Source organism: Phyllobates terribilis, unplaced genomic scaffold, assembly GCF_046119375.1.
Source record: "Phyllobates terribilis strain yellow unplaced genomic scaffold, ASM4611937v1 Scaffold_9__5_contigs__length_417890890, whole genome shotgun sequence".
Lineage (NCBI taxonomy): Eukaryota > Metazoa > Chordata > Amphibia > Anura > Dendrobatidae > Phyllobates > Phyllobates terribilis.
In genome coordinates, this window is record NW_027362769.1 from 183,652,227 (window position 1) to 183,679,201 (window position 26,975).

Genomic DNA, 26,975 nt, shown 5'->3' on the forward strand with positions numbered 1-26,975 from the left:
TGCCCCTATGTACAAGAATATAACTACTATAATACTGCCCCCTATGTACAAGAATATAACTACTATAATACTGCTCCTATGTACAAGAATATAACTACTATAATACTGCCCCTATGTACAAGAATATAACTACGATAATACTGCGCCCTATGTACAAGAATATAACTACTATAATACTGGTCCCTATGTACAAGAATATAACTACTATAATACTGCTCCTATGTACAAGAATATAACTACTATAATACTGCCCCTATGTACCAGAATATAACTACTATAATGCTGCTCCTATGTACAAGAATATAACTACTATAATGCTGCTCCTATGTACAAGAATATAACTACTATAATGCTGCTCCTATGTACAAGAATATAACTACTATAATGCTGCTCCTATGTACAAGAATATAACTACTATAATACTGCTCCTATGTACAAGAATATAACTACTATAATACTGCTCCTATATACAAGATTATAACTACTATAATACTGCCCCCTATGTACAAGAATATAACTACTATAATGCTGCTCCTATGTACAGGAATATAACTACTATAATACTGCCCCCTATGTACAAGAATATAACTACTATAATACTGCCCCTATGTACCAGAATATAACTACTATAATACTGCTCCCTATGTACAAGAATATAACTACTATAATACTGCCCCCTATGTACAAGAATATAACTACTATAATACTGCCCCCTATGTACAAGAATATAACTACTATAATACTGCCCCTATGTACAGGAATATAACTACTATAATACTGCCCCCTATGTACAAGAATATAACTACTATAATACTGCTCCTATGTACAAGAATATAACTACTATAATACTGCCCCATGTACCAGAATATAACTACTATAATACTGCCCCCTATGTACAAGAATATAACTACTATAATACTGCTCCTATGTACAAGAATATAACTACTATAATACTGCCCCTATGTACCAGAATATAACTACTATAATACTGCCCCCTATGTACAAGAATATAGCTACTATAATACTGCTCCCTATGTATAAGAATATAACTACTATAATACTGCCCCTATGTACAAGAATATAACTACTATAATACTGCCCCCTATGTACAAGAATATAACTACTATAATACTGCTCCTATGTACAAGAATATAACTACTATAATACTGCCCCTATGTACAAGAATATAACTACGATAATACTGCGCCCTATGTACAAGAATATAACTACTATAATACTGGTCCCTATGTACAAGAATATAACTACTATAATACTGCTCCTATGTACAAGAATATAACTACTATAATACTGCCCCTATGTACCAGAATATAACTACTATAATACTGCCCCCTATGTACAAGAATATAACAACTATAATACTGCCCTCTATGTACAAGACTATAACTACTATAATACTGCTCCTATGTACAGGAATATAACTACTATAATACTGCTCCCTATGTATAAGAATATAACTACTATAATACTGCCCCTATGTACAAGAATATAACTACTATAATACTGCTCCCTATGTATAAGAATATAACTACTATAATACTGCCCCTATGTTCAAGAATATAACTACTATAATACTGCCCCTATGTACAAGAATATAACTACTATAATACTGCCCCTATGTACAAGAATATAACTACTATAATACTGCTCCCTATGTATAAGAATATAACTACTATAATACTGCTCCTATGTACAGGAATATAACTACTATAATACTGCTCCCTATGTATAAGAATATAACTACTATAATACTGCCCCTATGTACAAGAATATAACTACTATAATACTGCTCCCTATGTATAAGAATATAACTACTATAATACTGCCCCTATGTTCAAGAATATAACTACTATAATACTGCCCCTATGTACAAGAATATAACTACTATAATACTGCCCCTATGTACAAGAATATAACTACTATAATACTGCCCCTATGTACAAGAATATAACTACTATAATACTGCCCCTATGTACAAGAATATAACTACTATAATACTGCCCCCTATGTACAAGAATATAACTACTATAATACTGCTCCTATGTACAAGAATATAACTACTATAATACTGCCCCTATGTACCAGAATATAACTACTATAATACTGCCCCCTATGTACAAGAATATAACTACTATAATACTGCTCCTATGTACAAGAATATAACTACTATAATACTGCCCCTATGTACCAGAATATAACTACTATAATACTGCCCCCTATGTACAAGAATATAGCTACTATAATACTGCTCCCTATGTATAAGAATATAACTACTATAATACTGCCCCTATGTACAAAAATATAACTACTATAATACTGCCCCCTATGTACAAGAATATAACAACTATAATACTGCCCCCTATGTACAAGAATATAACTACTATAATACTGCTCCTATGTACAGGAATATATCTACTATAATACTGCTCCTATGTACAAGAATATAACTACTATAATACTGCTCCTATGTACAGGAATATAACTACTATAATACTGCTCCCTATGTATAAGAACATAACTACTATAATACTGCCCCTGTGTACAAGAATATAACTACTATAATACTGCTCCCTATGTATAAGAATATAACTACTATAATACTGCCCCTATGTTCAAGAATATAACTACTATAATACTGCCCCTATGTACAAGAATATAACTACTATAATACTGCCCCTATGTACAAGAATATAACTACTATAATACTGCCCCTATGTACAAGAATATAACTACTATAATACTGCTCCCTATGTATAAGAATATAACTGCTATAATACTGCCCCTATGTTCAAGAATATAACTACTATAATACTGCCCCTATGTACAGGAATATAACTACTATAATACTGCTCCCTATGTATAATAATATAACTACTATAACATTGCTACTATGTACAAGAATATAACTACTATAATACTGCCCCTATGTACAAGAATATAACTACTATAGTACTGCTCCCTATGTATAAGAATATAACTACTATAATACTGCTCCCTATGTATAAGAATATAACTACTATAATACTGCCCCCTATGTACAAGAATATAACTACTATAATACTGCTCCCTATGTATAAGAATATAACTACTATAATACTGCCCCTATGTACAAGAATATAACTACTATAATACTGCCCCTATGTACAAGAATATAACTACTATAATACTGCCCCTATGTACAAGAATATAACTACTATAATACTGCCCCTATGTACAAGAATATAACTACTATAATACTGCCCCCTATGTACAAGAATATAACTACTATAATACTGCCCCTATGTACAAGAATATAACTACTATAATACTGCTCCCTATGTATAAGAATATAACTACTATAACATTGCTACTATGTACAAGAATATAACTACTATAATACTGCCCCTATGTACAAGAATATAACTACTATAATACTGCTCCCTATGTATAAGAATATAACTACTATAATACTGCTCCCTATGTATAAGAATATAACTACTATAATACTGCCCCCTATGTACAAGAATATAACTACTATAATACTGCTCCCTATGTATAAGAATATAACTACTATAATACTGCCCCTATGTACAAGAATATAACTACTATAATACTGCCCCTATGTACAAGAATATAACTACTATAATACTGCCCCTATGTACAAGAATATAACTACTATAATACTGCCCCTATGTACAAGAATATAACTACTATAATACTGCCCCCTATGTACAAGAATATAACTACTATAATACTGCTCCTATGTACAAGAATATAACTACTATAGTACTGCCCCTATGTACCAGAATATAACTACTATAATACTGCCCCTATGTACAAGAATATAACTACTATAATACTGCTCCTATGTACAAGAATATAACTACTATAATACTGCTCCTATGTACAAGAATATAACTACTATAATACTGCTGCTATGTACCAGAATATAACTACTATAATACTGCCCCCTATGTACAAGAATATAACTACTATAATACTGCTCCTATGTACAAGAATATAACTACTATAATACTGCCCCTATGTACCAGAATATAACTACTATAATACTGCCCCCTATGTACAAGAATATAGCTACTATAATACTGCTCCCTATGTATAAGAATATAACTACTATAATACTGCCCCTATGTACAAGAATATAACTACTATAATACTGCCCCCTATGTACAAGAATATAACTACTATAATACTGCTGCTATGTACCAGAATATAACTACTATAATACTGCCCCTATGTACAAGAATATAACTACTATAATACTGCTCCTATGTACAAGAATATAACTACTATAATACTGCTCCTATGTACAAGAATATAACTACTATAATGCTGCTCCTATGTACAAGAATATAACTACTATAATACTGCTCCTATGTACAAGAATATAACTACTATAATACTGCCCCCTATGTACAAGAATATAACTACTATAATACTGCTCCTATGTACAAGAATATAGCTACTATAATGCTGCCCCTATGTACAAGAATATAACTACTATAATGCTGCTCCTATGTACAAGAATATAACTACTATAATGCTGCTCCTATGTACAAGAATATAACTACTATAATACTGCTCCTATGTACAAGAATATAACTACTATAATGCTGCTCCTATGTACAAGAATATAACTACTATAATACTGCTCCTATGTACAAGAATATAACTACTATAATACTGCTCCTATATACAAGATTATAACTACTATAATACTGCCCCCTATGTACAAGAATATAACTACTATAATGCTGCTCCTATGTACAGGAATATAACTACTATAATACTGCCCCCTATGTACAAGAATATAACTACTATAATACTGCCCCTATGTACCAGAATATAACTACTATAATACTGCTCCCTATGTACAAGAATATAACTACTATAATACTGCCCCCTATGTACAAGAATATAACTACTATAATACTGCCCCCTATGTACAAGAATATAACTACTATAATACTGCCCCTATGTACAGGAATATAACTACTATAATACTGCCCCCTATGTACAAGAATATAACTACTATAATACTGCTCCTATGTACAAGAATATAACTACTATAATACTGCCCCATGTACCAGAATATAACTACTATAATACTGCCCCCTATGTACAAGAATATAACTACTATAATACTGCTCCTATGTACAAGAATATAACTACTATAATACTGCCCCTATGTACCAGAATATAACTACTATAATACTGCCCCCTATGTACAAGAATATAGCTACTATAATACTGCTCCCTATGTATAAGAATATAACTACTATAATACTGCCCCTATGTACAAGAATATAACTACTATAATACTGCCCCCTATGTACAAGAATATAACTACTATAATACTGCTCCTATGTACAAGAATATAACTACTATAATACTGCCCCTATGTACAAGAATATAACTACGATAATACTGCGCCCTATGTACAAGAATATAACTACTATAATACTGGTCCCTATGTACAAGAATATAACTACTATAATACTGCTCCTATGTACAAGAATATAACTACTATAATACTGCCCCTATGTACCAGAATATAACTACTATAATGCTGCTCCTATGTACAAGAATATAACTACTATAATGCTGCTCCTATGTACAAGAATATAACTACTATAATGCTGCTCCTATGTACAAGAATATAACTACTATAATGCTGCTCCTATGTACAAGAATATAACTACTATAATACTGCTCCTATGTACAAGAATATAACTACTATAATACTGCTCCTATATACAAGATTATAACTACTATAATACTGCCCCCTATGTACAAGAATATAACTACTATAATGCTGCTCCTATGTACAGGAATATAACTACTATAATACTGCCCCCTATGTACAAGAATATAACTACTATAATACTGCCCCTATGTACCAGAATATAACTACTATAATACTGCTCCCTATGTACAAGAATATAACTACTATAATACTGCCCCCTATGTACAAGAATATAACTACTATAATACTGCCCCCTATGTACAAGAATATAACTACTATAATACTGCCCCTATGTACAGGAATATAACTACTATAATACTGCCCCCTATGTACAAGAATATAACTACTATAATACTGCTCCTATGTACAAGAATATAACTACTATAATACTGCCCCATGTACCAGAATATAACTACTATAATACTGCCCCCTATGTACAAGAATATAACTACTATAATACTGCTCCTATGTACAAGAATATAACTACTATAATACTGCCCCTATGTACCAGAATATAACTACTATAATACTGCCCCCTATGTACAAGAATATAGCTACTATAATACTGCTCCCTATGTATAAGAATATAACTACTATAATACTGCCCCTATGTACAAGAATATAACTACTATAATACTGCCCCCTATGTACAAGAATATAACTACTATAATACTGCTCCTATGTACAAGAATATAACTACTATAATACTGCCCCTATGTACAAGAATATAACTACGATAATACTGCGCCCTATGTACAAGAATATAACTACTATAATACTGGTCCCTATGTACAAGAATATAACTACTATAATACTGCTCCTATGTACAAGAATATAACTACTATAATACTGCCCCTATGTACCAGAATATAACTACTATAATACTGCCCCCTATGTACAAGAATATAACAACTATAATACTGCCCTCTATGTACAAGACTATAACTACTATAATACTGCTCCTATGTACAGGAATATAACTACTATAATACTGCTCCCTATGTATAAGAATATAACTACTATAATACTGCCCCTATGTACAAGAATATAACTACTATAATACTGCTCCCTATGTATAAGAATATAACTACTATAATACTGCCCCTATGTTCAAGAATATAACTACTATAATACTGCCCCTATGTACAAGAATATAACTACTATAATACTGCCCCTATGTACAAGAATATAACTACTATAATACTGCTCCCTATGTATAAGAATATAACTACTATAATACTGCTCCTATGTACAGGAATATAACTACTATAATACTGCTCCCTATGTATAAGAATATAACTACTATAATACTGCCCCTATGTACAAGAATATAACTACTATAATACTGCTCCCTATGTATAAGAATATAACTACTATAATACTGCCCCTATGTTCAAGAATATAACTACTATAATACTGCCCCTATGTACAAGAATATAACTACTATAATACTGCCCCTATGTACAAGAATATAACTACTATAATACTGCCCCTATGTACAAGAATATAACTACTATAATACTGCCCCTATGTACAAGAATATAACTACTATAATACTGCCCCCTATGTACAAGAATATAACTACTATAATACTGCTCCTATGTACAAGAATATAACTACTATAATACTGCCCCTATGTACCAGAATATAACTACTATAATACTGCCCCCTATGTACAAGAATATAACTACTATAATACTGCTCCTATGTACAAGAATATAACTACTATAATACTGCCCCTATGTACCAGAATATAACTACTATAATACTGCCCCCTATGTACAAGAATATAGCTACTATAATACTGCTCCCTATGTATAAGAATATAACTACTATAATACTGCCCCTATGTACAAAAATATAACTACTATAATACTGCCCCCTATGTACAAGAATATAACAACTATAATACTGCCCCCTATGTACAAGAATATAACTACTATAATACTGCTCCTATGTACAGGAATATATCTACTATAATACTGCTCCTATGTACAAGAATATAACTACTATAATACTGCTCCTATGTACAGGAATATAACTACTATAATACTGCTCCCTATGTATAAGAATATAACTACTATAATACTGCCCCTGTGTACAAGAATATAACTACTATAATACTGCTCCCTATGTATAAGAATATAACTACTATAATACTGCCCCTATGTTCAAGAATATAACTACTATAATACTGCCCCTATGTACAAGAATATAACTACTATAATACTGCCCCTATGTACAAGAATATAACTACTATAATACTGCCCCTATGTACAAGAATATAACTACTATAATACTGCTCCCTATGTATAAGAATATAACTGCTATAATACTGCCCCTATGTTCAAGAATATAACTACTATAATACTGCCCCTATGTACAGGAATATAACTACTATAATACTGCTCCCTATGTATAATAATATAACTACTATAACATTGCTACTATGTACAAGAATATAACTACTATAATACTGCCCCTATGTACAAGAATATAACTACTATAGTACTGCTCCCTATGTATAAGAATATAACTACTATAATACTGCTCCCTATGTATAAGAATATAACTACTATAATACTGCCCCCTATGTACAAGAATATAACTACTATAATACTGCTCCCTATGTATAAGAATATAACTACTATAATACTGCCCCTATGTACAAGAATATAACTACTATAATACTGCCCCTATGTACAAGAATATAACTACTATAATACTGCCCCTATGTACAAGAATATAACTACTATAATACTGCCCCTATGTACAAGAATATAACTACTATAATACTGCCCCCTATGTACAAGAATATAACTACTATAATACTGCCCCTATGTACAAGAATATAACTACTATAATACTGCTCCCTATGTATAAGAATATAACTACTATAACATTGCTACTATGTACAAGAATATAACTACTATAATACTGCCCCTATGTACAAGAATATAACTACTATAATACTGCTCCCTATGTATAAGAATATAACTACTATAATACTGCTCCCTATGTATAAGAATATAACTACTATAATACTGCCCCCTATGTACAAGAATATAACTACTATAATACTGCTCCCTATGTATAAGAATATAACTACTATAATACTGCCCCTATGTACAAGAATATAACTACTATAATACTGCCCCTATGTACAAGAATATAACTACTATAATACTGCCCCTATGTACAAGAATATAACTACTATAATACTGCCCCTATGTACAAGAATATAACTACTATAATACTGCCCCCTATGTACATGAATATAACTACTATAATACTGCTCCTATGTACAAGAATATAACTACTATAGTACTGCCCCTATGTACCAGAATATAACTACTATAATACTGCCCCTATGTACAAGAATATAACTACTATAATACTGCTCCTATGTACAAGAATATAACTACTATAATACTGCTCCTATGTACAAGAATATAACTACTATAATACTGCTGCTATGTACCAGAATATAACTACTATAATACTGCCCCCTATGTACAAGAATATAACTACTATAATACTGCTCCTATGTACAAGAATATAACTACTATAATACTGCCCCTATGTACCAGAATATAACTACTATAATACTGCCCCCTATGTACAAGAATATAGCTACTATAATACTGCTCCCTATGTATAAGAATATAACTACTATAATACTGCCCCTATGTACAAGAATATAACTACTATAATACTGCCCCCTGTGTACAAGAATATAACTACTATAATACTGCTGCTATGTACCAGAATATAACTACTATAATACTGCCCCTATGTACAAGAATATAACTACTATAATACTGCTCCTATGTACAAGAATATAACTACTATAATACTGCTCCTATGTACAAGAATATAACTACTATAATACTGCCCCTATGTACCAGAATATAACTACTATAATACTGCCCCCTATGTACAAGAATATAGCTACTATAATACTGCTCCCTATGTATAAGAATATAACTACTATAATACTGCCCCTATGTACAAGAATATAACTACTATAATACTGCCCCCTATGTACAAGAATATAACAACTATAATACTGCCCCCTATGTACAAGAATATAACTACTATAATACTGCTCCTATGTACAGGAATATATCTACTATAATACTGCTCCTATGTACAAGAATATAACTACTATAATACTGCTCCTATGTACAGGAATATAACTACTATAATACTGCTCCCTATGTATAAGAATATAACTACTATAATACTGCCCCTGTGTACAAGAATATAACTACTATAATACTGCTCCCTATGTACAAGAATATAACTACTGTAATACTGCTCCTATGTACAAGAATATAACTACTGTAATACTGCTCCTATGTACAAGAATATAACTACTATAATACTGCTCCTATGTACAAGAATATAACTACTGTAATACTGCTCCTATGTACAAGAATATAACTACTATAATACTGCTCCTATGTACAAGAATATAACTACTGTAATACTGCTCCTATGTACAAGAATATAACTACTGTAATACTGCTCCTATGTACAAGAATATAACTACTATAATACTGCTCCTATGTACAAGAATATAACTACTATAATACTGCTCCTATGTACAAGAATATAACTACTGTAATACTGCTCCTATGTACAAGAATATAACTATTATAATACTGCCTCCTATGTATAAGAATATAACTACTATAATACTGCCCCTGTGTACAAGAATATAACTACTATAATACTGCTCCCTATGTATAAGAATATAACTACTATAATACTGCCCCTATGTTCAAGAATATAACTACTATAATACTGCCCCTATGTACAAGAATATAACTACTATAATACTGCCCCTATGTACAAGAATATAACTACTATAATACTGCTCCCTATGTATAAGAATATAACTACTATAATACTGCTCCCTATGTACAGGAATATAACTACTATAATACTGCTCCCTATGTATAAGAATATAACTACTATAATACTGCCCCTATGTACAAGAATATAACTACTATAATACTGCTCCCTATGTATAAGAATATAACTACTATAATACTGCTCCCTATGTACAAGAATATAACTACTATAATACTGCTCCCTATGTATAAGAATATAACTGCTATAATACTGCCCCTATGTTCAAGAATATAACTACTATAATACTGCCCCTATGTACAGGAATATAACTACTATAATACTGCTCCCTATGTATAAGAATATAACTACTATAACATTGCTACTATGTACAAGAATATAACTACTATAATACTGCCCCCTATGTACAAGAATATAACTACTATAATACTGCTCCCTATGTATAAGAATATAACTACTATAATACTGCCCCTATGTTCAAGAATATAACTACTATAATACTGCCCCTATGTACAAGAATATAACTACTATAATACTGCTCCTATGTACAAGAATATAGCTACTATAATACTGCCCCTATGTTCAAGAATATAACTACTATAATACTGCTCCTATGTACAAGAATATAACTACTATAATACTGCCCCTATGTTCAAGAATATAACTACTATAATACTGCCCCTATGTACAAGAATATAACTACTATAATACTGCCCCTATGTACAAGAATATAGCTACTATAATACTGCCCCCTATGTATAAGAATATAACTACTATAATACTGCCCCTATGTACAAGAATATAGCTACTTTAATACTGCCCCCTATGTATAAGAATATAACTACTATAATACTGCCCCTATGTACAAGAATATAACTACTATAATACTGCTCCTATGTACAAGAATATAACTACTATAATACTGCCCCTATGTTCAAGAATATAACTACTATAATACTGCCCCTATGTACAAGAATATAACTACTATAATACTGCCCCTATGTACAAGAATATAACTACTATAATACTGCCCCTATGTACAAGAATATAGCTACTATAATACTGCCCCCTATGTATAAGAATATAACTACTATAATACTGCCCCCTATGTACAAGAATATAACTACTATAATACTGCCCCCTATGTACAAGAATATAACTACTACAATACTGCTCCCTATGTACAAGAATATATCTACTATAATACTGCCCCCTATGTACAAGAATATAACAACTATAATACTGCCCCTATTTACAAGAATATGACTACTATAATACTGCCCCTATGTACAAGAATATGACTACTATAATACTGCCCCTATGTACAAGAATATAACTACTATAATACTGCTCCCTATGTACAAGAATATAACTCCTATAATACTGCCCCTGTGTACAAGAATATAACTACTATAATACTGCTCCCTATGTACAAGAATATAACTCCTATAATACTGCCCCCTATGTATAAGAATATAACTCCTATAATACTGCTCCTATGTACAAGAATATAACTCCTATAATACTGCCCCCTATGTACAAGAATATAACTCCTATAATACTGCTCCTATGTAGTAGTCTATACCTGCTATATTCTTGCTGGCCTTTATTGTGAGTAGTTACATTATAACTCTTGCTCTCCTCTGATTCTGTACTTACTTTGATCCCTCCTTGCTGTCAGCTTTTAGCTCTGGATCTTGCAGTTGGTTTGTCGCGCACAGGGTTAATCTACAGAGAAATACGTGGTTCAGTCTTGTGGTATCCGCGTTGCTGGGCTCAACAGGAAATGCAGAAAAATAGAACAAGTGGGAGGGTCCTTGGTGCTGAAAACTGTTTATTAGAGTTTCAAAAAAGCAATATTATGCGGAGCTCACGATGCCCGGCCCAACGTGGAGATCGTCCAGACCCCGGAGCCCCCCGCCTCTGCCGGCCAGGTGAGGCCTCCCCCGCCTCTGCCGGCCAGGTGAGGCCTCCCCCGCCTCTGCTGGCCTTGTGAGCCCCCCGCCTCTGCCGGCCAGGTGAGCCCCCCGCCTCTGCCGGCCAGGTGAGCCCTCCGCCTCTGCCGGCCAGGTGAGCCCCCCACCTCTGCCGGCCAGGTGAGCCCCCCTCCTCTGCCAGCCAGGTGAGCCCCCCGCCTCTGCCGGCCAGGTGAGCCCCCCTCCTCTGCCAGCCAGGTGAGCCCCCCTCCTCTGCCAGCCAGGTGAGCCCCCCTCCTCTGCCAGCCTGGTGAGCCCCCCGCCTCTGCCGGCCAGGTGAGCCCCCCTCCTCTGCCGGCCAGGTGAGCCCCCCGCCTCTGCCGGCCAGGTGAGCCCCCCGCCTCTGCCGGCCAGGTGAGCCCCCCTCCTCTGCCAGCCAGGTGAGCCCCGCCTCCACCTGCCTGGTGAGCTCCCCGCCTCTGCCAGCCAGGTGAGCCCCCCCGCCTCGGCCAGTCAGGAGAGCCCCCGCAGCATCATTTGCCCACAGCCATGTGCAGTGCCAGGCAGCCACAATGGCAAGTTGTCATGTGCTGGAGGGTGGCTCATTTGGTGGCACCATATTTTTCCTATTACTGCCCGTGGTGTTTGTCACACAACTTTCTAGAGAATCGCATATCCCCTCCCCCATCTGCGGCCCCTCGATGTCAGTCTTGGGTCTGAATAGGAGCAAAATATTACTAAAAGCTGCTCGTCTCTGTCTGTGGCCAAAAAGTGTAAGCTCCGGAGCCTCGTGCTACAGTTTACTCCTATGTCTGCCCCCGTATCTCCACCACCCACCTCTAGCGGCAAAGGGGTAAAAACTCTCACGTTTTTGTTTTCTTCCCCCGGTGGCCACAACCCCTGATATATTTGTAGTTTACTCCTCTCTGCTTGCTGCCAGTGAATGGAAGCTCTGCACTGATGGTGCTGTCACAATGTATCGGGACAGATAGGTGCGTGCATAGTGTTGTTGATAGTGGAGGTCCTGAGACCCTCACAGATCGATGGAAGCACCCCATGCACAGAGTGATGTATAGGCTCAAACCTAGGGCTCTGAGGACGCAGACCCCCCAATGACCAACCCTGCAGCTTCTACAATGGATAGAAAGGTTTACAAAACAATATTTACACTTTGAGCCTAAAGTCGTGGATTGGAGAAAGATTGCAGTTGTTTTTAGTCTTGTCTAGACTGATACATTGTATCAAGACCCTCAGCAGTGTGGGCAGGACTCGGTCAGACACAATGCAGCCATTCAGTGGCAGCAAGCAGAGATCTTACAAGTCTTTGGCGGATTGGAATCTGAAGTGTTGTACAAAGTTGCAGAACTTTTATCTATTTTATGACTGATCTGCGTAAAACATGAGCGTTCCTGTAAAGTGCTGGATGTGACGGCGGGGGTCTCACGGGCAGGAGTCTCACAAGTTATAGTTTTGCGGGCGGGGGTCTTGTGGGGAGGAGTCTCGCTGGCGAGTGTCTCGCGGGTTGTGGTCTCACAGGCCGGGGTCTCGCGGTGGAGGTCTCGCAGGCGGGGGTCTCACAGGTGGGGGTCTCGTGGGCTGGGGTCTTGTGGGGGGAATCTCGCAGGTGGGGGTCTCGTGGGCTGGGGTCTTGTGGGGAGGAGTCTCGTAGATGGAGGTCTCTTAGGCAGGTGTCTCGCGGTTAGTGGTCTCACAGGCGGGGGTCTCGCGGGCAGGGGTCTTGTGGGAAGGAGTCTCGCAGATGGAGGTCTCGCAGGCTGGTGTCTCGCGGGTGGTGGTCTCAGGTGAGGGTCTCGCGGGCTGGGGTCTTGTGGGGAGGAGTCTCGCAGATAGAGGTCTCTCAGGCGGGTGTCTCGCGGGTTGTGGTCTCACAGGCGGGGGTCTCGGGGGCTGGGGTCTTGTGGGGAGGAGTCTCGCAGATGGAGGTCTCGCAGGCAGGTGTCTCGCGGGTCATGGTCTCACAGGCGGGGGTCTCGTGGGCATGGGTCTTGTGGGGAGGAGTCTCGCAGATGGAGGTCTCTCAGGCAGGTGTCTCGCGGGTGGTGGTCTCACAGGCTGGGGTCTCGTGGGCATGGGTCTTGTGGGGAGGAGTCTCGCAGATGGAGGTCTCTCAGGCAGGTGTCTCGCGGGTGGTGGTCTCACAGGCGGGGGTCTCGTGGGCTGGGGTCTTGTGGGGATGAGTCTCGCAGATGGAGGTCTCGCAGGCAGGTGTCTCGCTGGTCATGGTCTCACAGGCGGGGGTCTCATGGGCTGGGGTCTTGTGGGGAGGAGTCTCGCAGATGGAGGTCTCGCAGGCAGGTGTCTCACGGGTCATGGTCTCACAGGCGGGGGTCTTGTGGGCTGGGGTCTTGTGGGGAGGAGTCTCGCAGATGGAGGTCTCGCGGGTGGTGGTCTTACAGGCGGAGGTCTCACAGGCGGGGGTCTCGTGGCAGGGGTCTTGTAGTCGTCTGCTCTCTGAGAATATGAAACTTTTACACTGAGAGTGGTCGGGGGTCTTGTCTTCTGCGGGTGCGGGGAGGTGCCCCGGGAGGACGGGGTTTTACACATTGAACTCGTCAGGCAGCTGAGAGAAGCTACGTGCCAGCAGCTTACAGGAGCCAGCGATGGCTTTCTGGGCTGTCGATGAAAATAAACAGCATTTATGTTAGGAGCTTCGCCCCCTGAAATCTAAAGGGAATCCTGCAATATGTATCACTGCGTGCAGTCCTATATACATCCCCTTATACAAGTGTCAGTTGTCACTGCCGTCCTGGCATTGTGTTCATGGAGTGATCTATGGCTTCCTTCTCGTGGTGCATGTCTTCTGTGTTGCAGAACAGATGTGATACTGCTGTTTCTCTCCTCAGGTCTCCCAGTAAGCCGTTGTCACGTAAACTGGTCAGCGATATGGACTGGGAGGTGGTGAGCAGGAATTCCCTGTCTACCGAGAGGCTGGAGACCCAGAGCCTGCCGTCCCGCTCGCCGCCCGGAAGCCCCAACCAGTAGGTAGCCTGCACGATCAGCGCCAGCATAGACGTGGCCCCTATATTCAGGGAAGCCGTGGCACTGCCACATGGGGCGCACACTCTGCTCTCCCAGACTCCTGAATGGGCAGGGGATGAATTTGTGTCCATGTTCTGGATTATCGGACAGGATTGACCAGCCATGGGGTCGCTGCTGGTGGTTGCACTGGTCACCCAGCTTTCCTGGCAGCACACAGGGATAGGACAGCTGGGTGACGTGTCCTCTGACTGGAGAGGGTTTGCTTCTTTGTGTCCTGTAGACGGTGACGTCTCTTTTCTACCATTGCAGTCGGAGCGCCGCGTTCACCCAGGAGGGCACGCGGCTTCGTCCTTTGTCAGTCGGGCACCTGGTCAATCACGTGGTCCTCACATCTCCCGGCAAAGTCTTCACAAACCACAGATCACCATCCTCTACACAGGCCAACAGCATCATCCTGGACTCCCCGCAGTAAGTGTCGGGCCACGCCGGCCACGTGTCTGTGGAGGAGGCTGCAGACATGGCAGAGCCCACACTGCAGAGCCGCTGTGCAGACCCCCGGGGCGGCAGCTGCTGTAGGCGGCGTTCACACTCTGCATTGTGGTGTAGCAAGCGCAGTGTGCGCCCCCCGGTCTCCGCAGCTCCACAGGAGCAGGCCGATAGCAGACTGCACCCCAGTAACTGGATGTAAGGGTTACTGTCTGCATCCTGGGGGTCTAGTGCAATGTTTAATGCTGGCATCCCTGGTGGTCTGTAAAAGCGTTCTTTTTGATTTACCTGCTGGTCTGGTGTAGCACAGGGTTCAGGGCAATGTTCCTGGTGAGCTAGGGGAGGACAGGGCAATGAAAGGGTTAATGTAGTGATCCCTGGTGACCTGGTCACTTGATTCCTTATTAGATCCTTGGAGAGAAGTGGTCGGGTTATTGCTGTATACCCGGGGTCTGGTGATGCCCGACAGGAGGTCATGTAGTGATTATATAATATCTTGTGTCCGCCCTGCACTGATCATAGAGGTGAGACAGGACGGAGCCGCTATAATGGCTGTTACTGCTGCACAGTCCTCTGTGATCAGGCAGATTCCGGGCGCTCTGCCTGATCAATAAGGGGAATGGTTAGTAATCTGATATGTTTTCCGCCATCTTTTGTTTTAAGCGCGTCCGTGCCTTAAAACGTTTTTTTTCTGTATCAGGCAACATTTTTAATGATTAAAGGTTTGACTTTGAGGTTGTGGATATTTGGAGTAGTTGTACTTCATATGAACATGAGAGGATGAGACACCGAAGTTACTAACCGGAGAGAGGACGAAAGATGGAGGACGGGAGCGAGGACGAAAGATGGAGGACGGGGGAGAGAGGACGAAAGATGGAGGACGGGGGAGAGAGGACGAAAGATGGAGGACGGGGGAGAGAGGACGAAAGATGGAGGACGGGGGAGAGAGGACGAAAGATGGAGGACGGGGGAGAGAGGACGAAAGATGGAGGACGGGGGAGAGAGGACGAAAGATGGAGGACGGGGGAGAGAGGACGAAAGATGGAGGACGGGGGAGAGAGGACGAAAGATGGAGGACGGGGGAGAGAGGACGAAAGATGGAGGACGGGGGAGAGAGGACGAAAGATGGAGGACGGGGGAGAGAGGACGAAAGATGGAGGACGGGGAGAGAGGACGAAAGATGGAGGACGGGGGAGAGAGGACGAAAGATGGAGGACGGGGGAGAGAGGACGAAAGATGGAGGACGGGGGAGAGAGGACGAAAGATGGAGGACGGGGGAGAGAGGACGAAAGATGGAGGACGGGGGAGAGAGGACGAAAGATGGAGGACGGGGGAGAGAGGACGAAAGATGGAGGACGGGGGAGAGAGGACGAAAGATGGAGGACGGGGAGAGAGGACGAAAGATGGAGGACGGGGGAGAGAGGACGAAAGATGGAGGACGGGGGAGAGAGGACGAAAGATGGAGGACGGGGGAGAGAGGACGAAAGATGGAGGACGGGGGAGAGAGGACGAAAGATGGAGGACGGGGGAGAGAGGACGAAAGATGGAGGACGGGGGAGAGAGGACGAAAGATGGAGGAGAGAGGACGAAAGATGGAGGAGAGAGGACGAAAGATGGAGGACGGGGGAGAGAGGACGAAAGATGGAGGACGGGGGAGAGAGGACGAAAGATGGAGGACGGGGGAGAGAGGACGAAAGATGGAGGAGAGAGGACGAAAGATGGAGGAGAGAGGACGAAAGATGGAGGACGGGGGAGAGAGGACGAAAGATGGAGGACGGGGGAGAGAGGACGAAAGATGGAGGACGGGGGAGAGAGGACGAAAGATGGAGGAGAGAGGACGAAAGATGGAGGAGAGAGGACGAAAGATGGAGGAGAGAGGACGAAAGATGGAGGACGGGGGAGAGAGGACGAAAGATGGAGGAGAGAGGACGAAAGATGGAGGAGAGAGGACGAAAGATGGAGGACGGGGGAGAGAGGACGAAAGAAGGAGGACGGGGAGAGAGGACGAAAGAAGGAGGACGGGGGAGAGAGGACGAAAGAAGGAGGAGGGGGAGAGAGGACGAAAGAAGGAGGACGGGGTTAATCCCGCCGCCTATACATGATCTGCTCTGATCGCCTCTGATTTGTGCAGAGTCTTCGTTCCTTTACCCGCCATCTAATGCCCATGCTGGGGGTAATCTGCCCGTATATCGGCCCCAGTGCTGATGCCGGACGGCTGGGAGCACCCCGCAGCAGATTCCCGGACGACTGGGAGCTGTGACTGACAGCAGCGCTCCCACAGCAGATTCCCGGACGGCTGGGAGCAGGGCCTGCTGTGACTGACAGCAGCGCTCCCACAGCAGATTTCCGAACGGCTGGGAGCAGGGCCTGCAGTGACTGACAGCAGCGCCGCCGCAGCAGATTCCTGGATGACTGAGAGCTGTGCCTGTAGTGACTGACAGCTACGTTCCCGCAGCAGATTCCCGGACGGCTGGGAGCTGTGACTGACAGCAGCGCTCCCGCAGCAGATTCCCGGACGGCTGGGAGCTGTAACTGACAGCTACTTTCCCGCAGCAGATTCCCGGACGGCTGGGAGCTGTGAGTGACAGCAGCGCTCCCGCAGCAGATTCCCGGATGGCTGAGAGCTGTGACTGACAGCAGCGCTCCCGCAGCAGATTCCCAGACGGCTGGGAGCTGTGACTGACACCAGCGCTCCCGCAGCAGATTCCCGGACGGCTAAGAGCTGTGACTGACAGCAGCGCTCCCGCAGCTGATTCCCGGACGGCTGAGAGCTGTGACTGACAGCAGCGCTCCCGCAGCAGATTCCCGGACGGCTGAGAGCTGTGACTGACAGCAGCGCTTCCGCAGCAGATTCCACAGGGGAGAAGATTCGCCTGATCTACATCCTAGATGCCTTTTGGGGTGCCTGAAGGAGAACATGGAGCCGAGGAGGCGCGGGCTAACCCTTCATAGACCGAACTCGACCAGTTTACTACCACTAATACATTGTAGCAAACAGGAGGCAGTGATTCTGCTGCTGATGTGTCCGGCCGGATTCTCATTTTATGCAAATAACAGCAGGATTTATTTTTTTTTAAGTCTCTTCCTCTTTGATTATTGAAAGAAAAAACTCTTCAGCAGATTCTGGATAATTTTTCCCTCTTCTGTCATAAATATGCAAATGAGAGATAATCCGGAACACGAGAAGAGCTTTCTATTTTTTAATGAAGATGTCGACATAATGATAGAAATCAAGCAGCTGACGTCTAGTGTAGTATTAATATTCATTGGTGTTATTACTTGCAGCCACCACCAGGGGGAGCTGACTGCCAACAGGTTCTACACTGATCTCTATCATAAAACTGTATGCAGTGAGCTCCCCCTGGTGGTGATTGCTGGAAGACAATATTATCCTGTTGGGATTTATAGCATCCCCTCCTCGCATACTGCTCACTGTGATTATTTTACCTTATGTGATGCTTTATTCACAGGTCACACGAGAATTCAGTAGAAGCCCCCCCACCAGCGCTGCCCCCAAAACAGTCAAAAAAGAACAGTTCTAATCAAATCTACCACCCCGAGGAGCTGGAGAACCACGTCAGCGAGGGCTACGACCCTCTCTGGTCTCCCGAGAGATCCACCGTGAGTCCGGGCTTTCACTTCCCTGCACGTCCTTCCTCTCCTGCTTCTTATGGAAACCGAGAGACTTCTCCATTCCTCATCGCTAAATACAGAGAATGAACGCAGCACGGGACCCCAATATATCAGCACGGGACCCCAGTGTATCAGCATGGGACCCCAGTGTATCAGCATGGGACCCCAATATATCAGCACTGGACCCCAGTGTATCAGCATGGGACCCCAGTGTATCAGCATGGGACCCCAATATATCAGCACTGGACCCCAGTGTATCAGCATGGGACCCCAGTGTATCAGCACGGGACCCCAGTGTATCAGCATGGGACCCCAATATATCAGCACGGGACCCCAGTGTATCAGCATGGGACCCCAGTGTATCAGCATGGGACCCCAGTGTATCAGCATGGGACCCTAATGTATCAGCATGGGACCCCAATATATCAGCATGGGACCCCAGTGTATCAGCATGGGACCCCAGTGTATCAGCATGGGACCCCAGTGTATCAGCATGGGACCCCAGTGTATCAGCACGGGACCCCAGTGTATCAGCACGGGACCCCAGTGTATCAGCACGGGACCACAATATATCAGCATGGGACCCCAGTGTATCAGCATGGGACCACAATATATCAGCATGGGACCCCAATATATCAGCATGGGACCCCAGTGTATCAGCATGGGACCACAATATATCAGCATGGGACCCTAATGTATCAGCATGGGACCCTAATGTATCAGCACGGGACCCCAGTGTATCAGCACGGGACCCCAGTATATCAGCACAGGACCCCAGTATATCAGCACGGGACCCCAGTATATCAGCATGGGACCCCAATATATCAGCATGGGACCCTAATGTATCAGCATGGGACCCTAATGTATTAGCACGGGACCCCAGTGTATCAGCATGGGACCACAATATATCAGCATGGGACCCCAATATATCAGCACGGGACCCCAATATACTGTATCAGCACGGGACCCCAGTATATCAGCATGGGACCCCAATATATCAGCATGGGACCCCAGTGTATCAGCATGGGACCCCAGTGTATCAGCATGGGACCCCAATGTATCAGCATGGGACCCCAATATATCAGCATGGGACCCCAGTATATCAGCACGAGACCCCAGTATGTCAGCATGGGACCCCAGTGTATCAGCATGGGACCCCAGTGTATCAGCATGGGACCCCAGTGTATCAGCATGGGACCCCATTATATCAGCACGGGACCCCAGTATGTCCGCACGGGACCCCAGTATGTCAGCATGGGACCCCAGTGTATCAGCATGGGACCCCAGTGTATCAGCATGGGACCACAATGTATCAGCATGGGACCCCAATATATCAGCACGGGACCCCAGTGTATCAGCATGGGACCACAATATATCAGCATGGGACCCCAATATATCAGCACGGGACCCCAATATACTGTATCAGCACGGGACCCCAGTATATCAGCATGGGACCCCAGTGTATCAGCATGGGACCCCAGTGTATCAGCATGGGACCCCAATATATCAGCATGGGACCCCAATATATCAGCATGGGACCCTTATGTATCAGCATGGGACCCCAGTATATCAGCACGAGACCCCAGTATGTCAGCATGGGACCCCAGTGTATCAGCATGGGACCCCAGTATATCAGCATGGGACCCCAGTATGTCCGCACTTGACCCCAGTATGTCCGCACGGGACCCCAGTGTATCAGCACGGGACCCCAGTGTATCAGCATGGGACCACAATGTATCCGCATGGGACCCCAATATATCAGCACGGGACCCCAGTGTATCAGCATGGGACCCCAGTGTATCAGCATGGGACCCCAGTATATCAGCACGGGACCCCAATATATCAGCACGGGATCCCAGTATGTCAGCACGGGACCCCAGTATGTCAGCACGGGACCCCAGTATGTCAGCACGGGACCCCAGTATGTCAGCATGGGACCCCAGTGTATCAGTACGGGACCCCAGTGTATCAGCACGGGACCACAATATATCAGCACGGGACCCCAGTATGTCAGCACGAGACCCCAGTATGTCAGCACGGGACCCCAGTATGTCAGCACGGGACCCCAGTATGTCAGCACGGGACCTTAGTATGTCAGCACGAGACCTTAGTATGTCAGCACGGGACCTTAGTATGTCAGCACGGGACCGTAGTATGTCAGCACGGGACCCCAGTATGTCAGCACGGGACTCCAGTATACCAGCACGGGAACCCAGTATGTCAGTGCTTGACCCCAGTATGTCAGCACGGGACCCCAGTATGTCAGCACGGGACCCCAGTATGTCAGCACGGGACCCCAGTATATCAGCACGGGACCCCAGTATGTCAGCACGGGGCCCCAGTATGTCAGCACGGGACCCCAGTATATCAGCACGAGACCCCAGTATGTCAGCACGAGACCCCAATATGTCAGCACGGGACCCCAGTATATCAGCACGGGACCCTAATGTATCAGCATGGGACCCCAGTGTATCAGCATGGGACCCCAATGTATCAGCATGGGACCCTGCGCCAAAATAATCCCACAAATAAGGCCCCACCCCAAAATAAGAATCCTGCAATCCTGTCCGCTAGCTAAAATGCGTTCAGCAGATTCTCACTTTTAGCTGCTCCTGGGAAAGCTGGGTGTCAGTTAGTATGACCTCCAGGGAGCTGGGTGTTGGTTAGTATGACCTCCAGGGAGCTGGGTGTTGGTTAGTATGACCTCCAGGGAGCTGGGTGTTGGTTAGTATGGCCTCCTGGGGGCTGGTTGCCTTGTATGGCCTCCGGGGGGCTGGGTGTCAGTTAGTATGGCCTTTGGGGGGCTGGTTGGCTTGTATGTGGCCTCCAGGGAGCTAGGTGTCAGTATGGCCTCCTGGGGGCTCGTTGGCTTGTATGGCCTCCGAGGGGTTGGTTGGCTTGTATGGCCTCCGGGGTGCTGGTTGGCTTGTATGGCCGCCAGGGGGCTGGGTGTCCGTTACTATGGCCTCTGGGGAGCTGGTTGGCTTGTGTGGCCTCCGAGGGGTTGGTTGGCTTGTATGGCCTTCCGGGGGGCTGGTTGGGTTGTATGGCCTCCGGGGAGCTGGTTGGCTGGTGTGGCTTGTGTGGCCACCGGTGGGGAACTGGGTGTCAGTTACTGTGGCCTCTGGGGGGCTGGTTGGCTTGTATATGGCCGCCGGCGGGGCTAGGTGGGTGTCAGTTAGTATGGCCTCCGGGGGGCTGGTTGGCTTGCATGGCCTCCGGGGGGCTGGTTGGCTTGTATATTGCCTCTGGGGAGCTAGGTGTCAGTTAGTATGGCCTCCGGGTGGCTGGTTGGATTGTATGGCCTCCGGGGTGCTGGTTGGCTCGTATGGCCTCCGGGGTGCTGGTTGGCTTGTATGGCCGCCGGGGGGGCTGGGTGTCGGTTACTATGGCCTCCGGGGAGCTGGTTGGCTTGTGTGGCCACCGGGGGGCTGGGTGTCAGTTACTGTGGCTTCTGGGGGGCTGGTTGGCTTGTATATGGCCGCCGGGGGGGCTGGTTGGCTTGTATGGCCTCCGGGGTGCTGGTTGGCTCGTATGGCCTCCGGGGTGCTGGTTGGCTTGTATGGCCGCCGGGGGGGCTGGGTGTCCGTTACTATGGCCTCCGGGGAGCTGGTTGGCTTGTGTGGCCACCGGGGGGCTGGGTGTCAGTTAGTATGGCCTTTGGGGGGCTGGTTGGCTTGTATATGGCCTCTGGGGGGCTGGTTGGCTTGTATGGCCGCTGGGGGGTGTGGCGGTGGGTGTGATGCGTTGGGGGATGCTATTTATGCCATTATATCTTCCAGTTGACATTTGCGTTCCCTTTTCTGCAGCCCAATGGCTTCGTGCCCCACGACAATCTGGTTCTGATTAGAATGAGACCGGATGAGAGCGGACGCTTCGGATTCAACGTGAAGGTAAGACGTTTTACTGAAATCCCCTGAAATTTTGGTGTAACCTCTCCAGCCCCGGTATGTCGCCTCTGAGACCTACAAGACGTGCAGGCAGGACGCCATATGGTACAGGACGTGCAGGCAGGACGCCATATGGTACAGGACGTGCAGGCAGGACGCCATATGGTACAGGACGTGCAGGCAGGACGCCATATGGTACAGGACGTGCAGGCAGGACGCCATATGGTACAGGACGTGCAGGCAGGACGCCATATGGTACAGGACGTGCAGGCAGGACGCCATATGGTACAGGACGTGCAGGCAGGACGCCAGAAGGTACAGGACGTGCAGGCAGGACACCATATGGTACAGGACGTGCAGGCAGGACGCCATATGGTACAGGACATGCAGTCAGGACGCCATATGGTACAGGACGTGCAGGCAGGACGCCATATGGTACAGGACGTGCAGGCAGGACGCCATATAGTACAGGACGTGCAGGCAGGACGCCATATGGTACAGGACGTGCAGGCAGGACGCCATATGGTACAGGACGTGCAGGCAGGATGCCGTATGGTACAGGACGTGCAGGCAGGACACCATATGGTACAGGACGTGCAGGCAGGGCGCTGTATGGCACAGGACGTGCAGGCAGGACGCCGTAAAGTACAAGACGTGCAGGCAGGACGCCATATAGTACAGGACGTGCAGGCAGGACGCCGTATGGCACAGGATGTGCAGTCAGGACGCCGTAAAGTACAAGACGTGCAGGCAGGACGCCGTATGGTACAGGACGTGCAGGCAGGGCGCCGTATGGCACAGGACGTGCAGTCAGGACGCCTTCACTGAGCCATTGAGTTTTCCTGCAGGGCGGCTATGATCAGAAGATGCCGGTCCTCGTGTCTCGTGTGGCGCCAGGAACCTCTGTACGTAGACCCTGTGTATGAATGTGACATGCCGTGTGCTGAGCGCCGCTGACCCCCTTTTTCCTGCACAGGCCGATCTGTGCGTCCCCCGACTGAATGAAGGGGATCAGGTTGTACTGATCAATGGCCGGGACATATCGGAGCACACGCACGACCAGGTCGTCATGTTCATAAAGGCGAGCTGCGAGCGGCATTCTGGGGAGCTGGTGCTGCTTGTGCGGCCAAACGGTGAGTCCCCCCCGTGTCCGCGCCTGTCTGCATAACACCCCCCCGCCTGTCTGCGTCTCCTCGCCCCCCCCCCGCCTGTCTGCGTCTCCCCCCCTGCCTGTCTGCGTCTCCCCTCCCCCGCCTGTCTGCGACTCCCCCCCCCGCCTGTCTGCGTCTCCCCCCCCCCCTGCCTGTCTGCGTCTCCCCCCCCCCCCTGCCTGTCTGCGTCTCCCCCCCCCCCCTGCCTGTCTGCGCCCCCCCCGCCTGTCTGCGTCTCCCCTCCCCCGCCTGTCTGCGACTCCCCCCCCCCCCCCCTGCCTGTCTGCGTCTCCCCCCCCTGCCTGTCTGCGTCCCCCCCCTGCCTGTCTGCGTCTCCCCGCCCCCCCCCCTGCCTGTCTGCGTCTCCCCCCGCCTGTCTGCGACTCCCCCCCCGCCTGTCTGCGTCTCCCCCCCCTGCCTGTCTGCGTCCCCCCCCCCTGCCTGTCTGCGTCTCCGATGCCTATCTGCGTCCACTCCGCCTGCCTGTGTCCCCCCTGCCTGTGTCCGGACCGTCCTTCCTCACGTATCGGATCTGGTCCGGCAGAGCTGCAGCCGATCGCGCCCCCAGCCGCCGTGGTTCGGGTACTTCCGCCTGCGATCGCTCTGACTTCTGCTGTTTCCGTCCTCAGCCGTCTATGACATAGTAGAGGACAGGATGGAGAGTGAGCCGGATTTTCAGTACATCCCCGAGAAAACGGCCATAGACGGCGGCCAAGCGGATGACGACGTCCTGAGAGAGTCCATGATCCAGCTGGCGGAGGGACTGCTGAACGGGAGCGTCCTGGCGCAGTTCGATGTAAGACGTCGCTCTGGGGGTCTCATATCGATATATTGGATATTGATGGGCGGAGGGCGCAAGTACTGATACTGGGAAAATACCAGACCCCACGAGGGCCCCGACTGACCCCGCAAAGGCCCCGACTGACCATGCCCATATGGATCTGGACGGCTGGCATGGAAGCCTACTGGCCCAAGGGAAAGTCTCTGGAGTCCCTGCTCTATCCAAAATGGTGGTCAGGGCCTCCTGGCATCAGGAGTTGGACCAGTGTTTCTTAGGTCTGCAAGGCTGCCACCGGGGCCCCTACCCACTCCTCCGTTCCCTTCTACAAAAGCTACGTCTTCCAATGCCGGCTTGGGTCTTGTGGTGCTACAGGCCTCTGTCTGCTCCTCGGTCCGCAGGGTCACCTGCTGCTTTTTCCAGCCCATTGGCGTCCTGCCCCTTTCCTGCTCCACCCCGCCGTCCTGCCCTGCCCCGCCATCCTGCCCTGCCTCACCATCCTGCCCTGCCCTGCCTCACCATCCTGCCCCTCTCCACATCCTGTCCTGCCCAGCTCCGCCATCCCGCCCTGCCCCACTGTAACTGCCCCACCGTCCTGTCCTGCCCCGCCACATCGTCCTACCCCATCCCACCTCCCTGCCCTACCCTATCCCACCGCCCTGCCCCGCCCTCCTATCCCGCCCCATCGTCCTACCCTATCCCACTGTCCTGCCCCGCCGTCCTGCCCTGCCCCACTGTAACTGCCCCACCGTCCTGTCCTGCCCCACCATCCTGCCCCGCCACATCGTCCTACCCTATCCCACCGCCCTGCCCCGCCCTCCTACCCCGCCCCATCATCCTACACTGTCCTGCTCCGCCGTCCTGCCCCGTCCCACCCTGCCCCGCCGTCCTGCCCCGTCCCACCCTGCCCCGCCGTCCTGCCCCGTCCCACCCTGCCCCGCCATCCTGCCCCCTCCAATGCTACTAATGTGAAAATTTAATTTTTCTGTTGGTTGTAAAATGTCTTTTTCGTTGTCTGTATTGGGGCATTGTCTCTCGCCCTTGTCCTGGGGTTCCAGCCCCCTAGTGACAGAGCGTGTACCCCCAGATACCCCAGTGTATTCAGCAAATAAGGGGTTTTATGATAAGTACAAAAATCCCATTTTTAAGAGCTACTAAAATTTTCCAGCTGTTTTTTCTTTGTGATACATTGTGTTTTTTATAGAAGATTTTTTGTTTTTCTGCTTTTGTTAGTGGTAAAGTGAAGAAAAACAGACTTTATATTTCCTCTTTTCATTTTGTAGTTTTTTACTAAAGCCTGTAGTTGCTGAACGAGCCTTTTGTTTCTGACCATCGGCCCATGTGAACAAACCTTCGATCAGAGCGATCATGGCGGCCATTACTGGTGCCGTATGGGGCAGAACCATCGTCTCATCCGTCCCTCTGTCCCTGACACTTTGTCTCGTCCCTTTATAGGAAGGTCTTGTACGTAGTTGGTTT

The 26,975-nt window shown here is 45.7% G+C and overlaps 1 protein-coding gene across 1 annotated transcript in view; it reads left to right on the forward strand.

Moving 5' to 3' along the window:
- Positions 1-26,975, forward strand: part of PTPN4 (protein tyrosine phosphatase non-receptor type 4) — a 106,946-nt gene that overhangs the window by 72,512 nt on the left and 7,459 nt on the right. The window contains exons 14-20 of the mRNA XM_073647495.1: positions 15,423-15,557; positions 15,868-16,026; positions 19,515-19,665; positions 23,487-23,570; positions 24,416-24,472; positions 24,544-24,700; positions 25,348-25,514. Of these exons, the coding sequence (XP_073503596.1) occupies positions 15,423-15,557; positions 15,868-16,026; positions 19,515-19,665; positions 23,487-23,570; positions 24,416-24,472; positions 24,544-24,700; positions 25,348-25,514 (910 nt within the window). The remainder of the gene's footprint in view (positions 1-15,422; positions 15,558-15,867; positions 16,027-19,514; positions 19,666-23,486; positions 23,571-24,415; positions 24,473-24,543; positions 24,701-25,347; positions 25,515-26,975) is intronic.